Source organism: Dipodomys spectabilis, unplaced genomic scaffold, assembly GCF_019054845.1.
Source record: "Dipodomys spectabilis isolate Male_0828 unplaced genomic scaffold, ASM1905484v1 ptg000096l, whole genome shotgun sequence".
Classification (NCBI taxonomy): domain Eukaryota; kingdom Metazoa; phylum Chordata; class Mammalia; order Rodentia; family Heteromyidae; genus Dipodomys; species Dipodomys spectabilis.
The window spans coordinates 15,352,751-15,374,605 of NW_024870773.1; the positions used below are offsets into that span (position 1 = coordinate 15,352,751).

Consider the following 21,855-nt stretch of genomic DNA (forward strand, 5'->3'; position numbering starts at 1 on the left):
CCAACATTCAGTCCATGAAACTAGGTCAAAAGAACAAGGAGAAATCGGGTGCTCATGGCTCACACCTGTAATCCTATCTACTCAGGAGGTTAAGATCTAAGGAAAGACCAGGACACTCTTATGTCTAACTAATCACCAAAAAGCCAGGAATGAGCTATGGATCAATTGGTAGAGTGTGAGCCTTGAGTGAAAACGCTCAGGGATAGTGATGCCATGAGTTCAAGCCCAAGGGCCAACACATGCATGCATACACACATACACACACACAAATAAGTAAGTAAATAAATTTTCCCAAGTCTGTAATCATAGCTACTCAGGAGGCTGAGATATGGGGATTGTGCCTAAAAGCTGGGGCTCAAGTGGTAGAATGCTAGCCTTGAACACAAGAGCTCAGGAACAGTACCCAGGCCCACAGGTCAAATCCCAGGATTGGCAATAATATTGATAATAATAATAATAGTAATAATAACAAGGAATGTTACAATAATGAGTATAATACATCAAGGAATACAAGTTACCCTTTACAGCTGGAAAAGAATAGTAAGTGGATCCTTCCCAAAGCCTACAGTCCTGCTGATATATTATTGACTTTAGCCTGGTTAGATCCCTCTCACACATCAGACCTATAATACTGTAGGATTAATTTCTGTTGTTTATGCTACAACATTTGTGATAATTTATTATGAAAATAAGCTGCCACCCCATTTTCTTCCCATGTATACTTTTCTATGTTTTCTTTATTGCTGTTGTATCACATAGTGATCATACCCTCACCCCCACCCCCAACCCTCTGACTTCCTTTCAGAGGCATGGGAGCCTGTTCTAACCTCCAGTTTTTATGTGGTGGCTTCAGAATGTTAGATTTCAGAAGCCAAATTCCTATTCACAAAGTCCTGTGTCCATACCTGCAGTGGAGCAGGCTCAACTCATTCTCATTCATGTGTAAAGAGATGCCAGTTGCATTTAATCCTAGTTTTGTGTAAATATTCTCTATCTCTATGTGTGTGTGTGTGTGTGTGTGTGTGTGTGTGTGTGTGTGTATGTATATATACATACATATGTATATAGTTACCAAGTAATTCATCAAGTTGAACCCATTCTAATTCTAAAATGTGTGGAAATTACTGCTTCTTGAAATCACCAGTACTAGTGCTTTAATTCAAGCCATAGGCATTTCTTCATGACTATTACAGCTAACTCCTGTGCCAGCCATTTCCAGATTCTCATACCTTAGATCATCGTATCCACTTTTCTTCCTGGCAGTTATCATTATAAAAAAGAAATATGATCTTATCATGTGACACAAAAATGTTTCATAAGTTCCTTTCTTGCTCAAAGGAACACTTAATAAAAACCAGGTGAGAGTGAGCATAGATATTAAGGGCATAGGCTCTGGAATTAAAACTACCTTTTTAAACCTTGCTTCATGCTAGATCCTGAATCAGAAATTTCTGGGTTTGCATCTTGTTTCATTTACTACTATTGTATTAAAATGCCTAAAACTTAAAATGTCAGAAAATTTTAGTACTCCATCAAATTCCTACAAAATTTCCCAAGTTAAATGAATACCTCTATTTTCATGAATCCTTTACATGCATTAACCTTTCCTTATATTCCTTTATTTCCTTCTATTCCTATGTGAAAAGTATGTCCTATCTTAGCAAGAAAACAATAAAGGTAGAGAGTGGACAATTTGCTAGTACCTGCAGAAGCTAAGAGTCAGAATCTGTATGAACCAGGGAATGGCCTTCTAACAACTAGGCAATATTGAATCCTAAGGTAAAGAAGTTTCCAAGAAACACTACCCAAACAAAAAAACATAAGCTTAAAAAGACAGATTTTGCTCTTTCGTTTTAAAATACAAAGCAAAGTAAGTTCCTTTCTTTTCAAACTTTACCAAGTCTTTTCACAAATTAAATTTAACAAAATGTGAAGTCCATGAATAAAACCTAGTCTCTCTTAATAGGTGTTAGCAGCCACAGACCCTACCCTACCATTTCAAGGACTGGGAATGAAAATGCTGTTTCACTTACAGATTCTTTGTTTTGTGTTGCTATCTGCACATAGGTGTGTAATGTGTGTTATACCTGGTAGAAGGATGGCTAATGGAAGACGCCATATTCCTCATGTTTCCAAGCACTAGTTGCTTTGACTTCATGTGAGTTGATACCAAGGCTCAGCGGAGGATGGCTTCCAATTTATGCACAGCTCTCCATACAGACAAGGACATTACCTCTGAGCTGCCCCAACCACTGCTTTATAGTTCTGCATAATTAATACTACAAAGACTCAGGAATGGGCATGTATTTGAGGCACTGCAGCTCGGGCCTCAGAGCTTTTAGCTCCTTCTGGAAAGGAGGTGCAGCAGAGGGAGACAAACCTGTCTGCCCTCCGGGACGTCCCCCTGATCCAAAAGCAGCACTAAAGGGCTCAGACTGCCCAAAAGGCCGCAGAACCCTCTCCTAGCCCTTTTCCCACCCCTCACTTCCGCTTCCGGGGAGGGGATTCCGGGGCCCGCGGTGTGTGTATGTGGGGAGGGGGTGGAGCTGAATAACCGGAAGTACGTTCACTTCCGGCAGGGAAGAGCTCTCAGGGCCCTGGGCGGGCATGACAGGCGTGGTCGCTGCCCGGGGCGCCCTCCGCACTTGGTCTCGGTCTTAACGTCCCGTCGCCTTCGCCGCCACCGCGCAGCTTGGGCCTCCGAAGTTCGGCCCCCCTTCCTTATGTGTCGGGGCCGGAGTCCTGAAAGCAAAGATCCGCCCGCCGGTTCCCCACCATGTCCGAACTGACCAAAGAGCTGCTGGAGCTGGTGTGGGGCACCAAGGGCAGCCCGGGCCTCGCCGACACCATCTTCTGCCGCTGGACGCAAGGTACCGGGCCCCGCCGTCCCCCGGCCCAGCGCCCCCCACCCCGGCCCGCCGCGGTCCCCGGGATCCCCGCCCGGTGACGCCCGTGCTCCGTCCGGGGCCCGGCGCAGCGTCCAGCCAGCCCGAGGCTCTCGGAACGCCCAGCCCGCCCCGGCGTTGGGGGGTGGGAGGACGCCGGAGGGGGGGCCGCGGCTGCAGCTGGCCTCAGTGGAGACGTTGACCCCCACCTCCGCCTCTCGCCCAGCGGCTGCCCCGCCTTCCAGCTGGGGAGCCGGGAAGAGGGTGGTGGGCCCCGGCCCGGCCCGGCCCGGCGGCGCGCGCGCGCGGGGACGCCCCCACCTCCAGCCCACCCTGCGCAGGTGTCAGTTTCTCCACGGCTTCTGTGACCCTCCAGATCTTGACACCCCCCCACCCCCCTCGCCCTCCTCCCAACACTTCCCCCCCCCCCCACACACACACCCCAAGCGGGGCTTTTCTGTGAGCCGTGTTTGCTGTTATCTGGCAGAGAGAAGAAGGGAGTGGTTTTATTTTATTTTATTTATTTATTTTTTTAAATTCCTTTTGGAAAGATCAGACTGGCTGATGCCAAAAAGCAGTTTTGTTGTTTGTGGCTTGATCATGTGGCTGGGCGTGGTACTCAGTCAAAACAAAACAAAAAACCACGGTTTGCTCGCTACAGGTCATTCTGGTGGCCCAAAGTATCTTCAGTTGAAAGATTGTATCTGGAGCTGTTACAGTTAAAAAAGGGCATATTATGGATCACAGCACTTCCTGTGCTACCTACACAGTATTTTTTTTGTATATATAAGAAGTTTATTGCTAATACAAATAATAATTACTCGAAGATAACCATTTATTCCATTCCTGCAGTGTATCAGGGATCCGCACTGGGGGCTTGGCTATTAGCAATTATCCTTAATTTTTGTGAGTACCCTGCACTGACCAACTGCGCCACTGGAGCTTCTGTTACCCTGGCTGAGCCTGAGCACTGACCCTGAGCTTCTTCTGCTTAAGGCTCACATTCTACCAGTTGAGCCAAAGCATCACTTCCGGCTTTTTCAGTGTATGTGGTATTGAGGAATCGAACCCAGGGCTACATGCATTCGAGGCAAGCACTCTACCACTAAGCCACATTCCCAGCCCTATCCGTAATTCTTAAGTTGTGATATTAAAACTCAATGTATTACTTAAGGTGACTAGGAAAGTTTAGTCCCAAGTGGCTATACACATACAAAACACCTGGAGCCAAAAGATTTGGGTGACTTTTTTTTTTACATAGTAAAAGTCTGTATTTCAAAATGGGTGTATTGTTACAGACATTTAGGATGTAAGCCTTTCTTCCCTTTTACACATATCTTTTAAAGCTGGTAAAATAAGAACAGTGACTTATTTGGTCACTCTTTGTTTTCCAGATGAAAACCAGACGTCAAGGTTAAAAAAATGACTGGGCCAAACTTGCACAAATTGTTAGGAGTGACTTCTGAGTCTCCCAACTCTTAATATAGCTCTGTGTTCATTATTTCCTAGTTTATATGAGCTTTAAAATCTTACATGTCTTTAGTTTGGCTGTTTTTACTCATTCAGTTATGTCAATTAACTATTTTCTAATATCTTAAATGCCTGCATTTGCAGATTTTAAAACTGCCCACTTTGATTTATTTAATAATGAACAGTTGTAAACTACACAAAACTGGAGATGAGTAAGAAAAATGTTTCTTCCCTTGTAATCAGTCAACCTTTATTAAGTGTGTAACAATGTAAAAAAAGTAATATTGTTTTTATATTTGATATAAACACAGCAAATAGTTACTGTGACACTAACTTACAAAGGATTTAAATTGTAAAGGTTAGCCATAGAGTCCTGTGGCTTTGCCAGGACAATTAGAAGAAAATGTTTAACTATTATTCTAAATAGAACTTTAGAATGCTCTGCTTGTTGTCACCACTTTTTAGTCAGGTGCAAGTTCCTTAACAAGATTATGGGTTAGTTCAGTGAGGACCATATCAACCTAAAAGTTTGTTCTCTCCACAAGGTGCAGTTTTATTGTGTAAATTCTTCAAGATCTTACGTTGGTCAAAATTTTAAAGCAACCAGATGGATTAGATAGATAGATAGATAGATAGATAGATAGATAGATAGATAGATACCTTGAATGATCTGTTACAGGTTGGGGTTTATTTACTGTTGTATTCTTTAATTCTTAGAGGTCTTTGCTAAATTGTTATTCTGGCAGTCATTTTGTAATGTGATATCAACTCTGGCTTCATTTTGTAGTCCATAATTGTACTTTGAATTTACAACTGCAGTCTTGGCCAGTTGAAAGCAAGATACAGGTGTAAAGTGTTTAATGTATATATCTATTTAGAAAGCTATATTGGCCAGCTTAAATAATTTTGATACGACTGTTAAAACAATAAGCTACAGGTATGGCATATAGTTGTTTTAATTGGTTTGCTATTTTTAGATAATTCTCCCTTTTATTTAAAAAAATGTGGAGTAGGTTCTTTGCTCGTTATTTTTGGCCAGTTTTTATTTGAAGACACCCTGCACTTAAAGGCTGGATGGAGGCTTTAAAAAAAAAACAAACTTGGATTTTTTTTCTTTACTCCCTGTTTTCCTTCACATTTGCCTACAGTACTTTTTAAAGGAAAACATTTTTTTTTCTATGTTTCTTTGGTTTGTCAGCACCACTTTTTTTCTCTTCCTACAGACTACCCCAGTTCCAGATCCTTGTAGTTGAAGCTTGTTAGGATGGGAGGGGAGACAAACAACAAACATAGCAAGCAGCATACATTATTCATGGGCAGTAGTTAGAAGGTAAAGGGATAAGGAGTGGGATGGGAGTCACCTGGATAGGCCTAGTGTTAAGATGAGGTTTAAACAAACACTTGGAGTCACTAAGCTAGTCAAACAGATATCTGACAGAAGCCTATTCTGCTGCTGAAAGAGCAGGAAGGAAGCTAGTGAGGCTTGAAAGGAGGAAGAGAAGGGGGCGGGGGGGCGTATAATGAATTTGATGTAGGAAATAATATGGCCTAAGCTGTACTAGGGCATTGTCAGGACTTTTATTCTAAGTGAAAAGGAAGGTTTGAAGCAAGGTAGACACAGGATCTCACAAATTGCTGAAAGATAGATTTGGGGGCTGATACAGTGTTTGCCTTGCGTGCATGAAGCCCTGGGTTCAGTTCCTCCACACCATATAAGTAGAAAAAGCCGGAAGCAGCACTGTGGCTCAAGCAGTAGAGTGCTCGCCTTGAGCTGAAGAACTGAGTGACAGCGCCCAGGCCCAGAGTTCAGGCCCCCTGACCCACCAAACAAAAAGATTGGGCTGCCAAGTTTGAAGATAGACTGCAGTGGATAAAGTGACACTAAGATGAGCTAAGATATGTTATGGTTGCAGCTGCAGAATTCCAGGGGAACAGTGGTTGTTTATACCAGGAGAGTAATAGTAGTAGAGATGATAGTAGTTAAATCGACCACATCCCAACAAAACCAAAACAGAAGTCTTCTAGATCTAACAGAAGTAATATATAGCCTATAAATGGAAGCATCTAACCTACCCAGGAATTGAGTCTCTTCAGTATTGATTGTGTAGCTGAGGGTTGGCAGTCTTTCTGTAAAGAGGCCTTTGCACTCAGTGCTCTCTATTCTGGTGTTTTTTTTTTTTTCTTTTGGTTTAATTTCCCCCTTTTGTCTTATTGTTCTAATTATGTATATTTAAGTAAGTATAAAGGGTGGTTTTTATAGGACTTTGCTTATGAAAGCATCTGAGGGCCATAGGTTGCCTGTCCCTGGTGTGTACCGTGGAAACTCAGAAACCATTTTTCCCCTTCAAGCTATTTTGTCTTACTTAAAGATTACTCAGAAAGGGAGAAACTCATTTTTGCTATATGTAGAAGGTCAGTGTGGTGGTTTTCTTTGGGTGGAGATTATGGAAAGACTATTAAGGATGAGAGTAATCTTGTTTAAATGAGGTAAAAAATGATATGTAATAATTAGGGGAACTGTGATGTCCATTAAAAAACAAGTATTTGCCGGGCACTGGTGGCTCACACATGTAATCCTAGCTACTCAGGAGGCTGAGATCTTAGGATCACGGTTCAAAGCCAGCCCATGCAAGAAAGTCTATGAGACTTTTATCTCCAATAAACCACCAGAAAACTGAAAGTGTCGCTGTAGCTCAAGTGGTAGAGCCTTGAGCTCAGGGACAGTGCCCAGGCCCAGAGTTCAAGCCCCACGACTGACAAAAAAAAAAAAAAAAAAAGCATTAAAATGCATTCATTTGGGTCAAAGTTTGAAAGTTTTGGCACTTACTATAGTGTGGTTTAACATATCAAGTAAAATGCTATCAGTATCATTCTTCTTTCCAAGTGATAATAATACTGTGGGTCATATAATTTCAGTTTTATTATTCTCAGAAGCTTTTTATTTCTCTTAAGTATAGTTTCTTTTTCTTTTCTTTTTTTTTTTTTGTCGGTCGTGGGGCTTGAACTCTGGGCCTGGGCGCTGTCCCTCAGCTCTTCAGCTCAAGGTGAGCACTCTACGACTTGAGCTACAGCGCCACTTCCGGTTTTCTGGTAGTTTATTGGAGATAGGAGTCTCACAGTCTCTCCTGCCTGGGCTGGCTTTGAACCGCGATCCTCAGATCTCAGCCTCCTGAGTAGCTAAGATTACAGGCGTGAGCCACCAGCGCCCAGCTTTTCTTTTTATTTTCTAACATACCTAAATTATAACTGGCCTAATGAGTTTTTTTAATTCATAATTTATAAGTACATTTGACAAAATTAATTCCTTAGTGGTTTTCTTTAATTCAAAGACTTAAATATGCCTGTCATGCACACACACACATATGCTATGTGTTCAAAAAATCTTAATTCTTACAGTGACCCTAAAAGATAGCAAAGGACAGGTATAGCTACCCTATTTTTTTTTTAACTTGAGGAAAGTAGGGCCCAATTCAATTTTTGACTCCACCAAGATCAGTTGACTTAAAGTCAAGCCAGGTCTTTTTTTAGCTGTGAGTTTACATTGAATATTAGAGAGGCAATAATTGTCAAACTGTTTCAGAATGAATATAAGTAGTAACATATGAAAGTAAGGTATTGGAAAATTGCAAAGGAGTTCATGGCATTAGTAGAATTGCAGTCTGAGACTGGCACAGGCAAAACCACAAGACTTTATCTGTAAAGCATCTGAAGCACAAAAGGCTGGAATGTGGCCTAAGTTGTAGATCTCCAGTCTAGCAAGCACAAAACCTTAGTACTGCAAAAAAGAAATATGTATCCAAACAACTTTGAGTGTTCTTTTGATAGTATGCCAATGCTCAGCCAGTAAAGCTGGTTGTAGTATGTAATAATATAAGACTGCATCAGAGAACTTTTCCCTTTATTGGTCTGTCTTGTACCTTAAATGGATCTCCTCCCCATTCTTTAATTTATAAGAACATGCTCTGGTCATTTCCAAATTGTTGGCCCACTGGCTTATCATAATCTTGTCATTGAATAATTTTATTATTTAATATCAAAAGTCACATTTCTTACTCTAAACACTGATCTTATCAGAAGTATTTTTAAACATTGAGATGCTGTCAAACTCAAAGTTGTGTATTGTTTTCTAATCTCCACCAGTCTGTTACTGACTCGGCTTCTGCTCACTCAAACTTCATTATCTTCAGTGTGCACAATCTCATTCATTTTTAACTGATACACTAGCTCCACGTTGCTCTCTTCACTTCTAAGTCCTGCTGAAGCTCTAGGCCCCTACCTCCCTTCCACTTGTAGATGTTGCTAAATGGTTGTCTTACATTTTTGAAACTGAACTTGGCATTCTTTGAAACAAAAGACTCTCCTTGTCTTCCCTTCTGAAATTTCAATAAGCATTAATCTAGCAATGAGTGTGCAACATAGTGCTGGTAAACAGAAGCCAATAAAATAGACAAGATGCCTGCCTGCCTGTGAGGTAAATAATACAGTATGGATGTACAGGAAGATGATAGGCATGACTACTTTGATAGACTTGTCAGGAGCTATCTAAGGATTTAACATAGATGTGTCAGGAAATATCTCCATAATGATTTAACATTTAACTTGAACCCCAACAAATGATCGTGATTTAGTCACGTAAACAGAATAGGAGGATAGTCAATCCAGAGCAAGCATAGACATTCCAGGAAAAGACTGGGATGTTCTAAGGACATAGGGTTATTGGAGCTAATGAAAGTATGGATAGACTAGGGTTCATTTGGATCAGAAGATCCTGTAGTGTCTTCAGACTAAGAAAAGGAGTTTGGATCTTATTCTATTTGAATTAGACCATTACAATATTGAGCAGGTTGTGATAAAATCTGATTTCTGTTTCTAAAGAATTCTTCTGGGGAATTCTGTGAATAGCTAGTCATTAAAGAAGCTGGGTGTTAAGCACAGTGACTCACAAATTGTGGTTCAAGACTAGCTGAGGAAAAAAAAAAAGTTTGCAAGAGTCTATCTCAACCAAGTAAAAGCTATGTGTAGTTGCATGTACCTGTTATCCCAGCTACATGGAAAGCAAAAAATAGGATAATAATCCAGGCAGATTGGACAAAATTTCAAGACCTTATTCAGAAAATAAAGGAAAAAAGGATTGAGTGTATGGTGCAAACAGTAGAGTACCGAGTAGCTAACACAAGACCCTAAGTTCCAGCCCCAATACCCCACTACCTCCCCTCCTCCCAAAAAACAAACAGGAGGTAAAGAATTAGAAGACACAGTTGAAACTTGCAACAGCACTCTAAGTGAGAGATAAAGGCCTTCAAACAATAGATGGACAAGAGATGGAATACAGACAAACATGCTTATGAGCTTTCGGTGCCTTGTACCAAGAGGACCTAATCTTAGGGTAAAACCTGAAAGATGTCAGAATTTTTTATTTTTTGAAGATAGGGTTAGCCAGGTGTTGAAGCCAAAGGAACATTATGCATAAAGGTTAAGAAACAAATAAGGCCTGGTGGCACACAACTACACTGTGAGGCCTGGGTAGGAATATTTGAAGACCTTGAAGAAGTTCAGCATGACTGAAAGCTAAAGGAGGAAAATGGCAAAGAGAGAGGCAGAAGCCAGATCATACAGAACCACTAGAAAGAATTTAGGTGCTTTGTGTTTGGGGTTCTAATCTGGGAATTAACTGGTTATAATCAATAATGGAAATTCAGAGCAAACAAAATTACCCAAAGAAAATACATCAAAAGAAAAATATTATATATCCTAATGCCGGGACCTGGGTAGAGATCACCAGGATTTGAATAGAGCTGGTGAGGAGACTGAAAAATTGAGAAGGGAAAGGTAGAACAAGAAGAACCCAAGTGGAAGGGACAATGTCATCTCTCTTTCCCATTTGCCCTCTCTTCCATCCTACCCTTCAGCTGCATTGAATTTCCCTGAATCCATGCTCATAGACATATTATCTCTTTAGTATTGTCTTTACCTAAATTTCATCAAGATTAGCCTCAAGGTCCTTATGACGTAGGAAAAGTCACTGCCTTCTGAAATGACAGCACCCTCTTCATTCTTTTTAGATTCATTTGTTTTTGTTATCTGTTTGTCTTTGGTAGGACTGTCAGTTTGCTCAGACCAAAGATTTCAACATTCATGAATGTTATCCCAGATTATTGGAATAACATCTGATGTTCATTAAATATTTGGTGTCTGAGTTTACTGGATGTTAGCCTTTGATAAAGTTCGATAGATTTCTAGCATACTAAGATAAAAAGTGACACTTTTAAGCATAAGGTCTAATGAGGTGAAATGATTGCTCCAAAGTTTCTAGATTAAAACTGGATTCTCCTGACATCTCCCTCAAGGCCCTCTGAGAAACTTATAGCTGCTATCAGTTAATGCTGGTTGGAAGTATTTGAAGTAAATTAGAGCCATCGTGAGCACTCTTAACCATCTCTGATGCCCTTTACTTTTTAATGTACAGAGTGTGATTTAAAGATCCAGGTGATTTAAAAAATTGTTTGGGAGGGCAGGGGGAGGCTGGGAAGGGATAGGAAGGGGAAACAAAGGAGGAGGCTACAATGCTTGTTAGGAAATGTACTCATTATCTTACCCATCTAATTGTAACCCCTCTGTACAGTATTTTCACAATAAAAAATAAATAAAAATTAAAAAAGAAAAAGAAAAAAAATTGTTTGGAAAGTGTCTTATAAGTACTTTAGTCTTCCCTAGAGCAAACTAAATTATTAGAAAGTCAGATTTAGGAACTGGTAATGTATTTCAGTGGTGTAGCGTACATGCTTAATATTGCCTGAGGCCTTCATATCAATCACCAGTATTATGAAATAAATTATAGACTTAAGCTGGGCGCTAGTGGCTCACACCTGTAATCCTAGCTACTCAGGAGACTGAGATCAATTCAAACCCTATGACCAACCAAAAAAAAAAAATTATAGACTTAGTGTCCTTTCATTCAAGTCTACTTTATTTTCTACCATGATCTCTTAGGTACAGAATTGTGTGCATGCATATTCGGGAGGAGGGGCATTGGCTCCATAGCTTTTCCAGAGGATTCGTTGATCTCAAAAGAAACACTGTGTCTGATGATTTATAGGTATTTACTGTTGTGAGAAATATCAGCAAATTAAATGAAAAAACAAGTGAAAAATTGTCTTAGTTGTTATTTGAATTATATTTTTAATCTTTGGTCTTGCTTTCATTTTTAGGGTTTGTGTTTAGTGAATCAGAGGCAACTGCATTAGAACAGTTTGAAGGTGGCCCCTGTGCTGTTATTGCACCCGTTCAGGTAACATCGACTACTTTATCGGCTCCTTAGAGAGACTTAGTCAAATGATTCATCCTTGGCTTTTGTTTTCTAATTTTTATACTGTGTATACAAGACCTGATGAGCTTTTAACTTTTGCTTATGAGTCAATAGCATTTTAACTATATTTTTAGGAGAAAAGATAGTAAATGTTCCCTGACTTTTGTAAGATTAGGAGTTACTCATCTTGGCCTGTAATGTATCCTATTGACTATATACCATATAGATACAAAGTAATTTCACCATTTTGATTTGTTCTTTGCACAAAAATGATGTTTCTTAAAAGATGAGTTTGTATTTTCATGGCCTGAAACTTTTTCAGAGTTAAAATCATTTGACAATATATACTATTTGGGGCAATGGTTTTGTCCGTTCTAGATGAAATGAGTAGCAACTGATTTCAAACAGAATTTCATAACTATTTTTTTCTTTTTGCATAGAAGCTGGGGCTTATCCGAATTCTTTAATTTGATTTTTTAATGTCTTAAAATCATCTTTTAGCTGGACGCTGGTTGCTCATGCATGTACTCCTAGCTACTCAGGAGGCTAAGCTCTGAGGATCGAGGTTCAAAGCCAGCCTGGTCAGGAAAAGCTGTGAAACTCTTATCTCCATTTAACCACCAGAAAACCAGAAGTGGTGTTGTGGCTCAAGTAGTAGAGCACTAGCCTTGAGCAGAAGAGCTGAGGGACATCCTGGCTCAGGCCCAGAGTTCAAGCCCTAATAATTGACAAAAAAAAAAAATCTTTTAATTTGATTTTTAATCTAGATATATTTGAATTTCAGACTGATCTATAAAATTACGTTAATTATACTATTTTTAAAAATCAAGAATTTTCAGTTTATTGTGTAAATGTTTTCAGTCTGAACAGCAGTGTAATGTTAGTATTATAAAATAAACTAATTTATATGTTTTAGTTACGCAATTTATGTCTTAATCATGTTTTGAAAATAGATATTTAGAGTTGGGAAGATGGCTCAGTGGTAGAGCGCTTGCCTTGCATGCAAGAGGCCCTGGGTTCGATTCCTCAGCACCACATAAGCGACAAAAAGAACTCGGAATTGGCTCTGTGGCTCAAGTGGTAGAGTGCTAGCCTTGAGCTGAAGAGCTGAGGGACAGCACCCAGGCCCAGAGTTCAGGCCCCACGACCGGACCCAAAAAAAAAGAAAAGAGATATTTAATGTGATTATCAACTAGGCATAAAGAATGTCTTAAAATGCTAGCTACAAGGCACATTTTTCCCGCAAATACTATTCTCCATAGACTTAAATATTATTAAACAAAAACAAAATCTCCTCTAATGCTTAATGCCAAAATATGTTCAAGATCATTACTTTCTTTAAAGAATAAATATGTTGACTTTTTGCAGTAGTAAAATTAAGAAAAATTGAATGTCTGGAGTATGCATTAGAATTACTGATTTACTAGAAGTTAATTGTAGCTGTTGCACTGAGAAACTGGGAAAAAAGTGATCATCAAGAGGAAATCTTGTCCAAATTGAAGATTCTCTATGTATAAGTTAGATCTTATTTTTATTTTTTTCATTTAAAAATATTTTTATTGTTATTAAAAGTGATAGAGAAAGGTTACAGTTTCATAAGTCAGGTAATGAGTAAATTTCTTTTTGGACAATGTCACCCTTTCATTTTTAACTTCATTTTTTAAAAATTTTTGTTTGTTTTGGTGCTACTGCTCTACCACTTGAGCCATACCTTGACTTTGGCTTTTTGGTGATTAGTTGGACATAAGAGTCCCAGGAAGTTTTCTGTCTGAGTAGGCTTTGAACTGCAATCCTGAGATTTCATCCACATCAGTAGCAAGGATTACAAGCATGATCCACCTGTGCCTAGCTTACTAAGACATTTTTAACAAAAAAGCACTCAAAAGACAGGTTTACTCAAAATATCATGTATACTTCAGTAAACTTAAAATTTTTTGTCTGGTAAGTGCCACACATTCTTCCTATTCTGTAATGCCTGAATTTAATTTGCAAAAAGAAGCAGTGGCAAAAAAGATTCCCTAGATTTGCAATAAAACATAGGTAAGGGAGAGATATGTTTACAACTGGAAAATAAAACTTAGCTTAATTGAAACTATTTCTTTGCTCATACTTTAAAATGCATAAATTAGATTTTAGAAACAAAACCCTCTTTGTCAATGATAATACCTTAGGGATTTCCATGAAAGCCTATGAATAGTTAAATCTGAACTTACGAAATCATAAGAGTTTAAAATTCAGTGTACTTAAAAATGGTGTGAAGGAAGAGGTGTGTAGGGGAGGGATGGGTGATAATGTTGAAAGGAGTGACATTGATCAAGATACATTGTTCTCATAAACTGCCTTGTTAACTGACAACTCCTTTGTACAACTACTTCTAAAGATAATAAAAATGAATTAATTTTTAAAATCCTAAGCCTATCATCATGGACCATTGAAATAATTATTTATTTATTTATTTTGGGTCCAGTCGTGGAGTCTGAACTCTGGGCCTGGGAGCTGTCCCTCAGCTCTTCAGCTCAAGGCTAGCGCTCTACCACTTGAGCCACAATGCCACTTCCGGCTTTTTTGGCTTATGTGGTGCTGAGGAATCGAACTCAGGGCCTCTGGCATGCAAGGCAAGCGCTCTACCACTGAGCCACCTTCCCAGCCTAATAATTTATTTATAAGAGGCACACAAATCTTATAATTTGAATTTTCATTGTGTGAGAATATAAAGTAGGTAGAGAGACAACATAAAGTAATCCCTCACATTATTAAAACCAAAACCATACAAATAAAGGTTAATCAGTATTGTGTGTTCATTATAAGTAAGTATAGAAGACATTACAGTATAATGTCACCTTCACTTAAGATGGCAGTTTGTCACTGAAAAATGTTTAACTATGCAGATGTAACAGGTGGAATGATGCTAGAAAACAAACGAATCAAAGCACTCCCTCTAGAACTCCCAAAGAGTAAGCAAAGTACTATCCTATTTCTTTTAAAAAAATTTAAATATAAAAGTATAGTTAACAGAGAATGTACCGGTGGGCTGATACTAGCTATACTATCTTGTACACATTTGTACTTTAATTCTGGGAAATAGTTTTACATTACATGTTGAATCATAACAATGCAAAAATTGTACTTCTGTAAATCTTTCCAGAAGAAATCCTTCATGTGAAAAGCATTGTATTCAAAAAAGCTCATATTTATAGTAATAAAAAAATTACAACTCGGTATCCAGTAGCATAATTTAAATGTGCAATTATTATATAAATTTTGATAGGTTCATAGACAAATACTGATATAGCAGTTATGATTATGAATTCCTATGGGAAAACATGAGAAACAATATAGCCATTATGATTCTCACATAAAAAATAAAAGACTAGAAGGTTATACTATAAATCAGAATACCAATATTGATTGTATTCATGTTGGAATATTAGGTGTCCTTGTCCTACCACAAAAATTTTTTAGGTACTTAGTTACACTGCTCCATTTTATGTTGGTAGCAGTTAGTTAGTTTGTTGAAATCTTCAATTGCTCATGAGTTTCTAGATATATGCAAAGTACCTCACATAAATTTTCTCATACTGAACACTGTACCCTTTGTAGTTTGCACCATCATTAATAAAGTAGTGAACCAAGTTCTAAACCTACTTCTACTTGTCTTAACGTAGCCCCCTTTTCTGCTCAAATTCTGTTGTCAAATACACCTAAAGAGTCATCAAACTTCTTTATCTTGGATATGCCTTCTGCAGATTCAGATTTTAATAGTGGAGCCCAAGGTCTTCTGTTTTAAACAAAGCAATTCAGATGAATTGCCCTTTGAGAAGGGAAAAACTATATTGCACTCAACTCCTTTCTGTCAAGTAACTGATGTCACATAATTTATTTACAGAAGGGAAACATTAGAGTCATTTTGTTTTTCTTTTAGGCCATATGTTTTTTAAACCAGGAAAGTATAAACTCCTTAAACTCTTACTATTGAAAATTTTCTTTCACAGATCAGAGCTAATAGGGAAGAACTGTTTCTGTATTTAAGTGTAACTAGCCCTAGAAATCTGAGAAATTTAGACTTACTCCTGTTTTATATGACATTCACTTTGTAAATAGAGTAGTAGCATTTGTAATTTCTACTTATGTGACTATAGTTTGAATCATTTTTTTTCTACTTGTTAGAAAATTTGTATTGGGGATGGATAACTCTATTGACATATAATAAAATTCATAAACTTAAAGTCCAAGTTAATTAATTACTGCATAGTTAACTATTGACTATGAAGAGAAATAATTTGAAATGTTATGGAATTATTCAAAAGATCAGAAAGGCGTTTCAAGTTAGTATTTCCCATTTTGCAATTACATGAATTATGTTTATAATGCATTCTCATTATTGCTTTAATTGTGTAAAGGCATTTCTTTTGAAGAAGCTTCTGTTTTCTTCTGAGAAGTCATCATGGCGGGATTGCTCAGGTATGCCAGCTCTTTTAAAACTTGTTCATCGTCTGTGTTTAAAGATGTCTCTGCGTCATTCATTGTCAATAATTCAATTAAAATTAACTGTCTAAAAGTAAACTGAATGCCAAACATAGTGGTGCAGTACTGTACACTCAGGAGCAGAGGCAGGAGGATTGAAAGTTCGAGACCAGTCTGGGCTATTGAGTAAGTTACTGTCTTATAAAACAAGGGTTATATTATAGCTCAGTGATAGGGCTTTTGCCCCACAATCACAAGACTGGGTTTGCTCCCAGCACTGAAAAAAAAAATATTGTGGGATTTTTTTCCCCTGAGATTTATTTATTTATTTATTTATTTTTTTTTTTTCAATCCGGTCGTGGGGCCTGAACTCTGGGCCTGGGTGCTGTCCCTCAGCTCTTCAGCTCAAGGCTAGCGCTCTACCACTTGAGCCACAGCGCCACTTCCGGCTTTTTTCTTTTTGCTTATGTGGTGCTGAGGAATCGAACCCAGGGCCTCAGGCATACAAGGCAAGCGCTCTACCACTGAGCCAACTTCCCAGCCCCCTGAGATTTATTTTTAAATGTGAAATTTCATAGTGACTCAAAATTTTTAAATACTTATTTCCATATTGATTTTCCTGATCACTAAAAGATATAAGTCAAGGTAATGAAACTAAGGGAAAAAAAACTTTGGGTGCTCTGCTAAAGCATACATACAGTTCTCAAAATTTCTGGATGATGTCACATGTAGAGAATAGTAATATAGATATATACATACATATGTGTGTGTGTGTGTATATATATATATATGTTTGTCTTAGTGCTGGCAAAGATATCAAAATACCTTTGCATTCAACATCTTATAATATCTTGCTTAATGCAAGTACTACAAATAATTCTGAATCAGTTTTCAAATGAAACTATATTATGATTTATTTGGGAATATATGGTGTGCTACCTGATAATGACAAATGTTTGTATTACTCTAACCTGGCACAAAGATCTTTTCTTTCATTTACTTAATTCCATATGAACCTCACAATAATTTCCAAAAAGGTTAGATACATTCAATGTAGTTTTTTATTTAAGGCTGTAGCAGCTTTCCAAACCATGACAAACAGAACCTAATGATTTTGAATTTAAAGAATTAAAGTATTATGGCTGTATTCTTGTTATTGTATATAATTTGTTAAATACAAAATTTATTGATGGAACTATTCAAAAGATAGTTGACTTTGACTATGTTAAAGTTAATAAATGCACAGACCCTGCCTTTGAAGAATTTGTAATCCATTGGAAGAGATAGAGACCATGTTGTATGATTTAGCTTTTTAGAGAATGTAAATAGATATAGAGAGAATGTGAAAATATATTTACATCCTATAGAAAGTATTTGAAGGTTTCTGAAAATGACATTGCCTCTGGGGAGTTAACACTGCTAGAAAAGGGGGGAGGTGAATCTCATATATTTTCTGCCATTTGCAACAAAATCTTGATGCTCAGATTACCGCAATATATTCACAGCAGCTTTTATGTTCTGCAGCACATCCTGAGGATTCTGCTGATGTTATGAATGTGGTCTCATGTGTGCTGACAGTATTCTCATTCCATTGGGGCAGGATGGTCTGACAGAATTTAGTAGGGGGGAAGGGGTCTCAGTGGGTCTTGATCTGGTGCTTAGTTCTGCAATCAGCAGAACTTAACAGCTCTGTGTGCAGCCTAACAGAGATCATCTCCATGAGGCTATTCCAAACATCATGTATTTTCCCATAGTGGTGATACTTTAGTTAATCACATTGTTTTAGTATCACACAGCACATTGTTTTTCCAAAGTATTGTCTGCAGTCTGTAGATTATATAGATTCTCCATTTTTAAAATGCTTGATTTTTGTTATAAAATGAATATGTTCTTAATACTGTTTGTGACGGGATTTTTATTTTTTCTTGTCAAAGAAAACCATTATAACTTGTACTTTGGTTGTTTTTAGAGGAAGAGCAGAAGGAGCTCCTTTGTCATACCTTATGCGATATTTTAGAAAGTGCTTCTTGTGACAACTCTGGATCATACTGCTTCGTTTCATGGTTAAGAGGAAGGACAGCTGAGGAAACTGCTAGTATTTCTGGGACTCCTGCAGAGTCTAGTTGCCAAGTGGAACATTCTTGTAAGATACATTCTTTTCCTGAACTAAGTATTTTCTTGTGCTTTTGTTTTATTAAGTATTGAAAAATTAGAAGAGAAAATATTTTTAACTTTCATACATAATGTATCACTAAGCCTAAACTTAACTAATAAATCTTAATATTTTCTGTTTTCCTTTTATTGATTTTAAGTACTGAAATTTTTTTTTCAAAAAAAAAAAGAGAGAAAAGAAATACATCTTGTTGATAACCATCTCCCCACAGATTTGGCACTGTTGTTTAGAAAGTTTAAAGAACATCTGTATACTATGTAGGTGTCTTATTTTTTTCCCAGTTATTGTAAATAAATGGGGCTTATGACTTCATTAAATTTCTGAAATACCTTTAGTTGCTTTCTAAAGATAGAGACATTTTTCTTATTGACATTCCGTTTTTTTTTTAACCCTCAATTTTGGACATTGTTATGTATATGGATTATTTTAAGGTAATCATACTTGTGTTTTCTATATCTTGATTTAAGTTTTTTCTTTAAAAAGCTAAAATGATAGCTATTCTCATTCATAGAAGAAACAGCTGCAGCTTCTAGTTTTTAAAAATTCTTACGTGATTGGCCACAGTGAACAAGTGAAAGGGAGACTTCAGTGCTACAGAGACTAGTTAAGAATTGCTTTTCATCTTCTGATGAGTAATCTTGCTCACAGGTGATTTTCAGATATCCCAAGTGCTTACTGACTTACTTTGCCATGAGTACATTCCACTAATACCATCTGTATAGAAATTTTTCTTCTTTATTAGATACCTGACATTTAGAAAACCAATTTCAATTGCTTTTGATATGTACCCTGCTTTCCATATAGGATTTATCTTACCAGGTACCCTTGCCTCTTAGGGTAGAAATGTCCTGTGTTGTCCTTGTCATCTTTCTAATCTTCTGCAGTTAAAATGTCTTGAGTTGGGCAGGTTCTAGGAGCACATTAGCAAGAAACAGTTTTAAAGATTTAAACAGTTGGGTGATGTTTTATCTTCAAGCCTTTGAAGAATTGCCTTTCAAAAAGAATTTAACATTGTTACTGCTGATAATGACACTTGAAGTTAAGTGGAAAGCATTTACAAAAATGATAATAAAACAGTTTATTTAAGATTGGTTTTAAAACATTAAGGATGCATTTTGGACATAGAAATTTTGAGAGAAGAATCACTGAACTCTTTAAAAGGTACAGTAAAATATATGTGTGTAGTCAGCATTAAATATGTGAAAAACTATAGTATGATCTTTTTATATAATATTTTTTATCAGGATGTTAATACTGTATGGAGTACTTATTGTGGAAGATGCTATTCAGATACTGATAGTTACACTGTTTCAGATTGAATAGCCTCATTATGCCTGATCTGCTACTTCAGTAACTAATTTAGATGGATATATGTTTTAGATGGATTAATTTAGATGGATATATGAATTCTTCTACAAAAAAATATATCCCATTCTATTTTGTGCCTCATCTTAAAAGTTGGCACAAACTAAAACTACATTTAAAATGCTTCTAATTTTGCATATCTTTAAACATTTTGGTAACTAAAAATTTGAGAGTTTATCAGATATTGGCAAATGAACTGAACATGCACTAAAATCTTTGTTTCATAGAACAATCTATTTTACCTGTTCTTTCCTTTATTCCTAGCTACATTCTTTTTCTTGTGTTTTATTTTCCACCATTCCTGCCTGCCAAGCTTTTTCTTTTGCTTGCCTCTGTTATCTAAATTACTCTCTTTATCTCTATTTTGATCGTATTACTAATAAAATTATTGGGATAATCAAGAATTACAAAAGGGTTTAATTTGGAAAAGATTAGGTAGACTTTTTACTTTTATCTTAAAATCTTAAGTGTGTTTTCCTCTCATTAATAGTACATTGTGTACAAACATTAATTTCATTGGCTTATGTGGTGTGTATATTTTTGGCTGGTCGGTAATGCATACTTGTTTGCAGTAATGAATACTCGGGTTCAATTTCAGTTTGTTTCCCATATAATCTGAAGATTATTTAGTCTATTTGGACTTTGCCAAGATACTACAAAGTAATTTGAAGCAATGGAGAATTAAAACTAGGCTTTGAACAGCTAATCTAATGCTACCATTTTAAATTTTAAGAGAATTGGATTTTGCATCTATAATGAATCCGTTTCCTTAATTCAGGAATAGGTATTTTTTATTTGAAAGCAGTAAGACTGGCATTATAAAAATGTAAGAAATTGTTCAAAGAAATTGTGACAAAGCAGACATTTTGATGCAGCTATTTGTAAAGACCGAATTTGAGTGTCAGTGCTGGTGCTTATTGCTGCTAGGAGGGGTCCTGTCTGTGCCTCACATCCCTGTCCTGGGAGAAGGAGATCTGAGAGATGGTGTGATGATTCAGTGATACCAAACTGTCACAGCACTTACAGAAGGTTCTGGCTCTCAGTAAAGTGCTTACCAACATTCTTTTGATTAAAATGCTTTCATTTTCTTATACTTCATTGACATCTAAATAAGTTACTGAAAACTCAATTGTTATACCAAAAAAAAAAAATAAGGAAACAAACTTAAAGCTGTTGGTGAACCTGTGTAATTAATTTCAGTGCTTTGTTTGGTAATAAAGCATTAAACCTAAAAATTTATATGAAGTAAGAGGCAGATTGGCGATGATGATTTTACTTAGATTAGTTGAAAAAGGCGCAGGACACGTGAAAGTGACGTGTGAAGCACGGTGCTAAGTTTCCCTCATTTACAGACTTCCCTAGCATAGCTGAATCAAAAGGAAATACTTTTATGTAATGACTTCCACATTCTCAGTATGACATCCATTTTAGTTATGACCACAGTAAGATTCTGAAATGTAAGTTGATGTTATTGTATAGTTTAAAATACACTGAGAATTGTAAGGAGTAAAGAAATAGGGAAATTTTGATTGCTTGACAGTATTTACAGCCTGCTGTGTATCTTGTGTCATTTATTTGCCGTGTGTAGTGCTGAAAAGTGTCTTTTATGTATAGCTGCCTTGGCTGTCGAAGAGCTTGGCTTTGAGCGATTTCATGCATTAATTCAGTAAGTAACATCAGAACATTTAAAATACTTAACTTGTGGACACATTGCCATTTTAAGTTTGTTCATTCTATGGAAAGGTTCCTAGATTTTATTTTATAGACTACTGTACTACTTAAGTGTGCAATTTAAATACCTTGCTTGAGGATTAATTTGCTTTCAAATTACAAGATGAGTTATATATGCAAATTAAATTATGAAATGCCCTAAATTAACTATAAAAGTATAGTTTTTAAAAAACATTAAATCCTTCCATCATTAACAATGAAAGAAAATTATTTTAGCTTTATGTCTTTCTGCCCTGAATGAACATAAGTTATTTTAGTGAGGTAAATACTAGAATTACTTATTTGCCAAAGTATGCGTTCTATAATATTTTAATCAAAAATGCCCAGGTTTTTATTTTATTTTTTATTACAGAACAAAAGGTAAGGATGGTTATATTGATAGAACGTGTAGGTGGCACATATTTTGAAAGTTAACACTTTTATTTTTAAAGCCACAAATGTATACCATAGGACTAGTGCTT

The 21,855-nt window shown here is 37.0% G+C and overlaps 1 protein-coding gene across 3 annotated transcripts in view; it reads left to right on the top strand.

Annotated features, from left to right (window-relative positions):
- The first annotated feature begins 2,567 nt into the window (after positions 1-2,567).
- The window catches only part of Mindy3 (MINDY lysine 48 deubiquitinase 3), a 64,918-nt gene continuing 45,630 nt past the window's right edge, over positions 2,568-21,855 (top strand). For 2 of the 3 annotated variants that reach the window (XR_006148370.1, XM_042685981.1), the window contains exons 1-5: positions 2,568-2,870; positions 11,564-11,643; positions 16,062-16,122; positions 18,095-18,268; positions 21,278-21,329. Coding sequence is in view for 2 of the 3 variants with exons in the window: in XM_042685981.1 (XP_042541915.1) it covers positions 2,777-2,870; positions 11,564-11,643; positions 16,062-16,122; positions 18,095-18,268; positions 21,278-21,329 (461 nt within the window). In the remaining variant the exon portion in view is untranslated. The remainder of the gene's footprint in view (positions 2,871-11,563; positions 11,644-16,061; positions 16,123-18,094; positions 18,269-21,277; positions 21,330-21,855) is intronic. The other variant, XM_042685980.1, reaches the window with a different exon arrangement.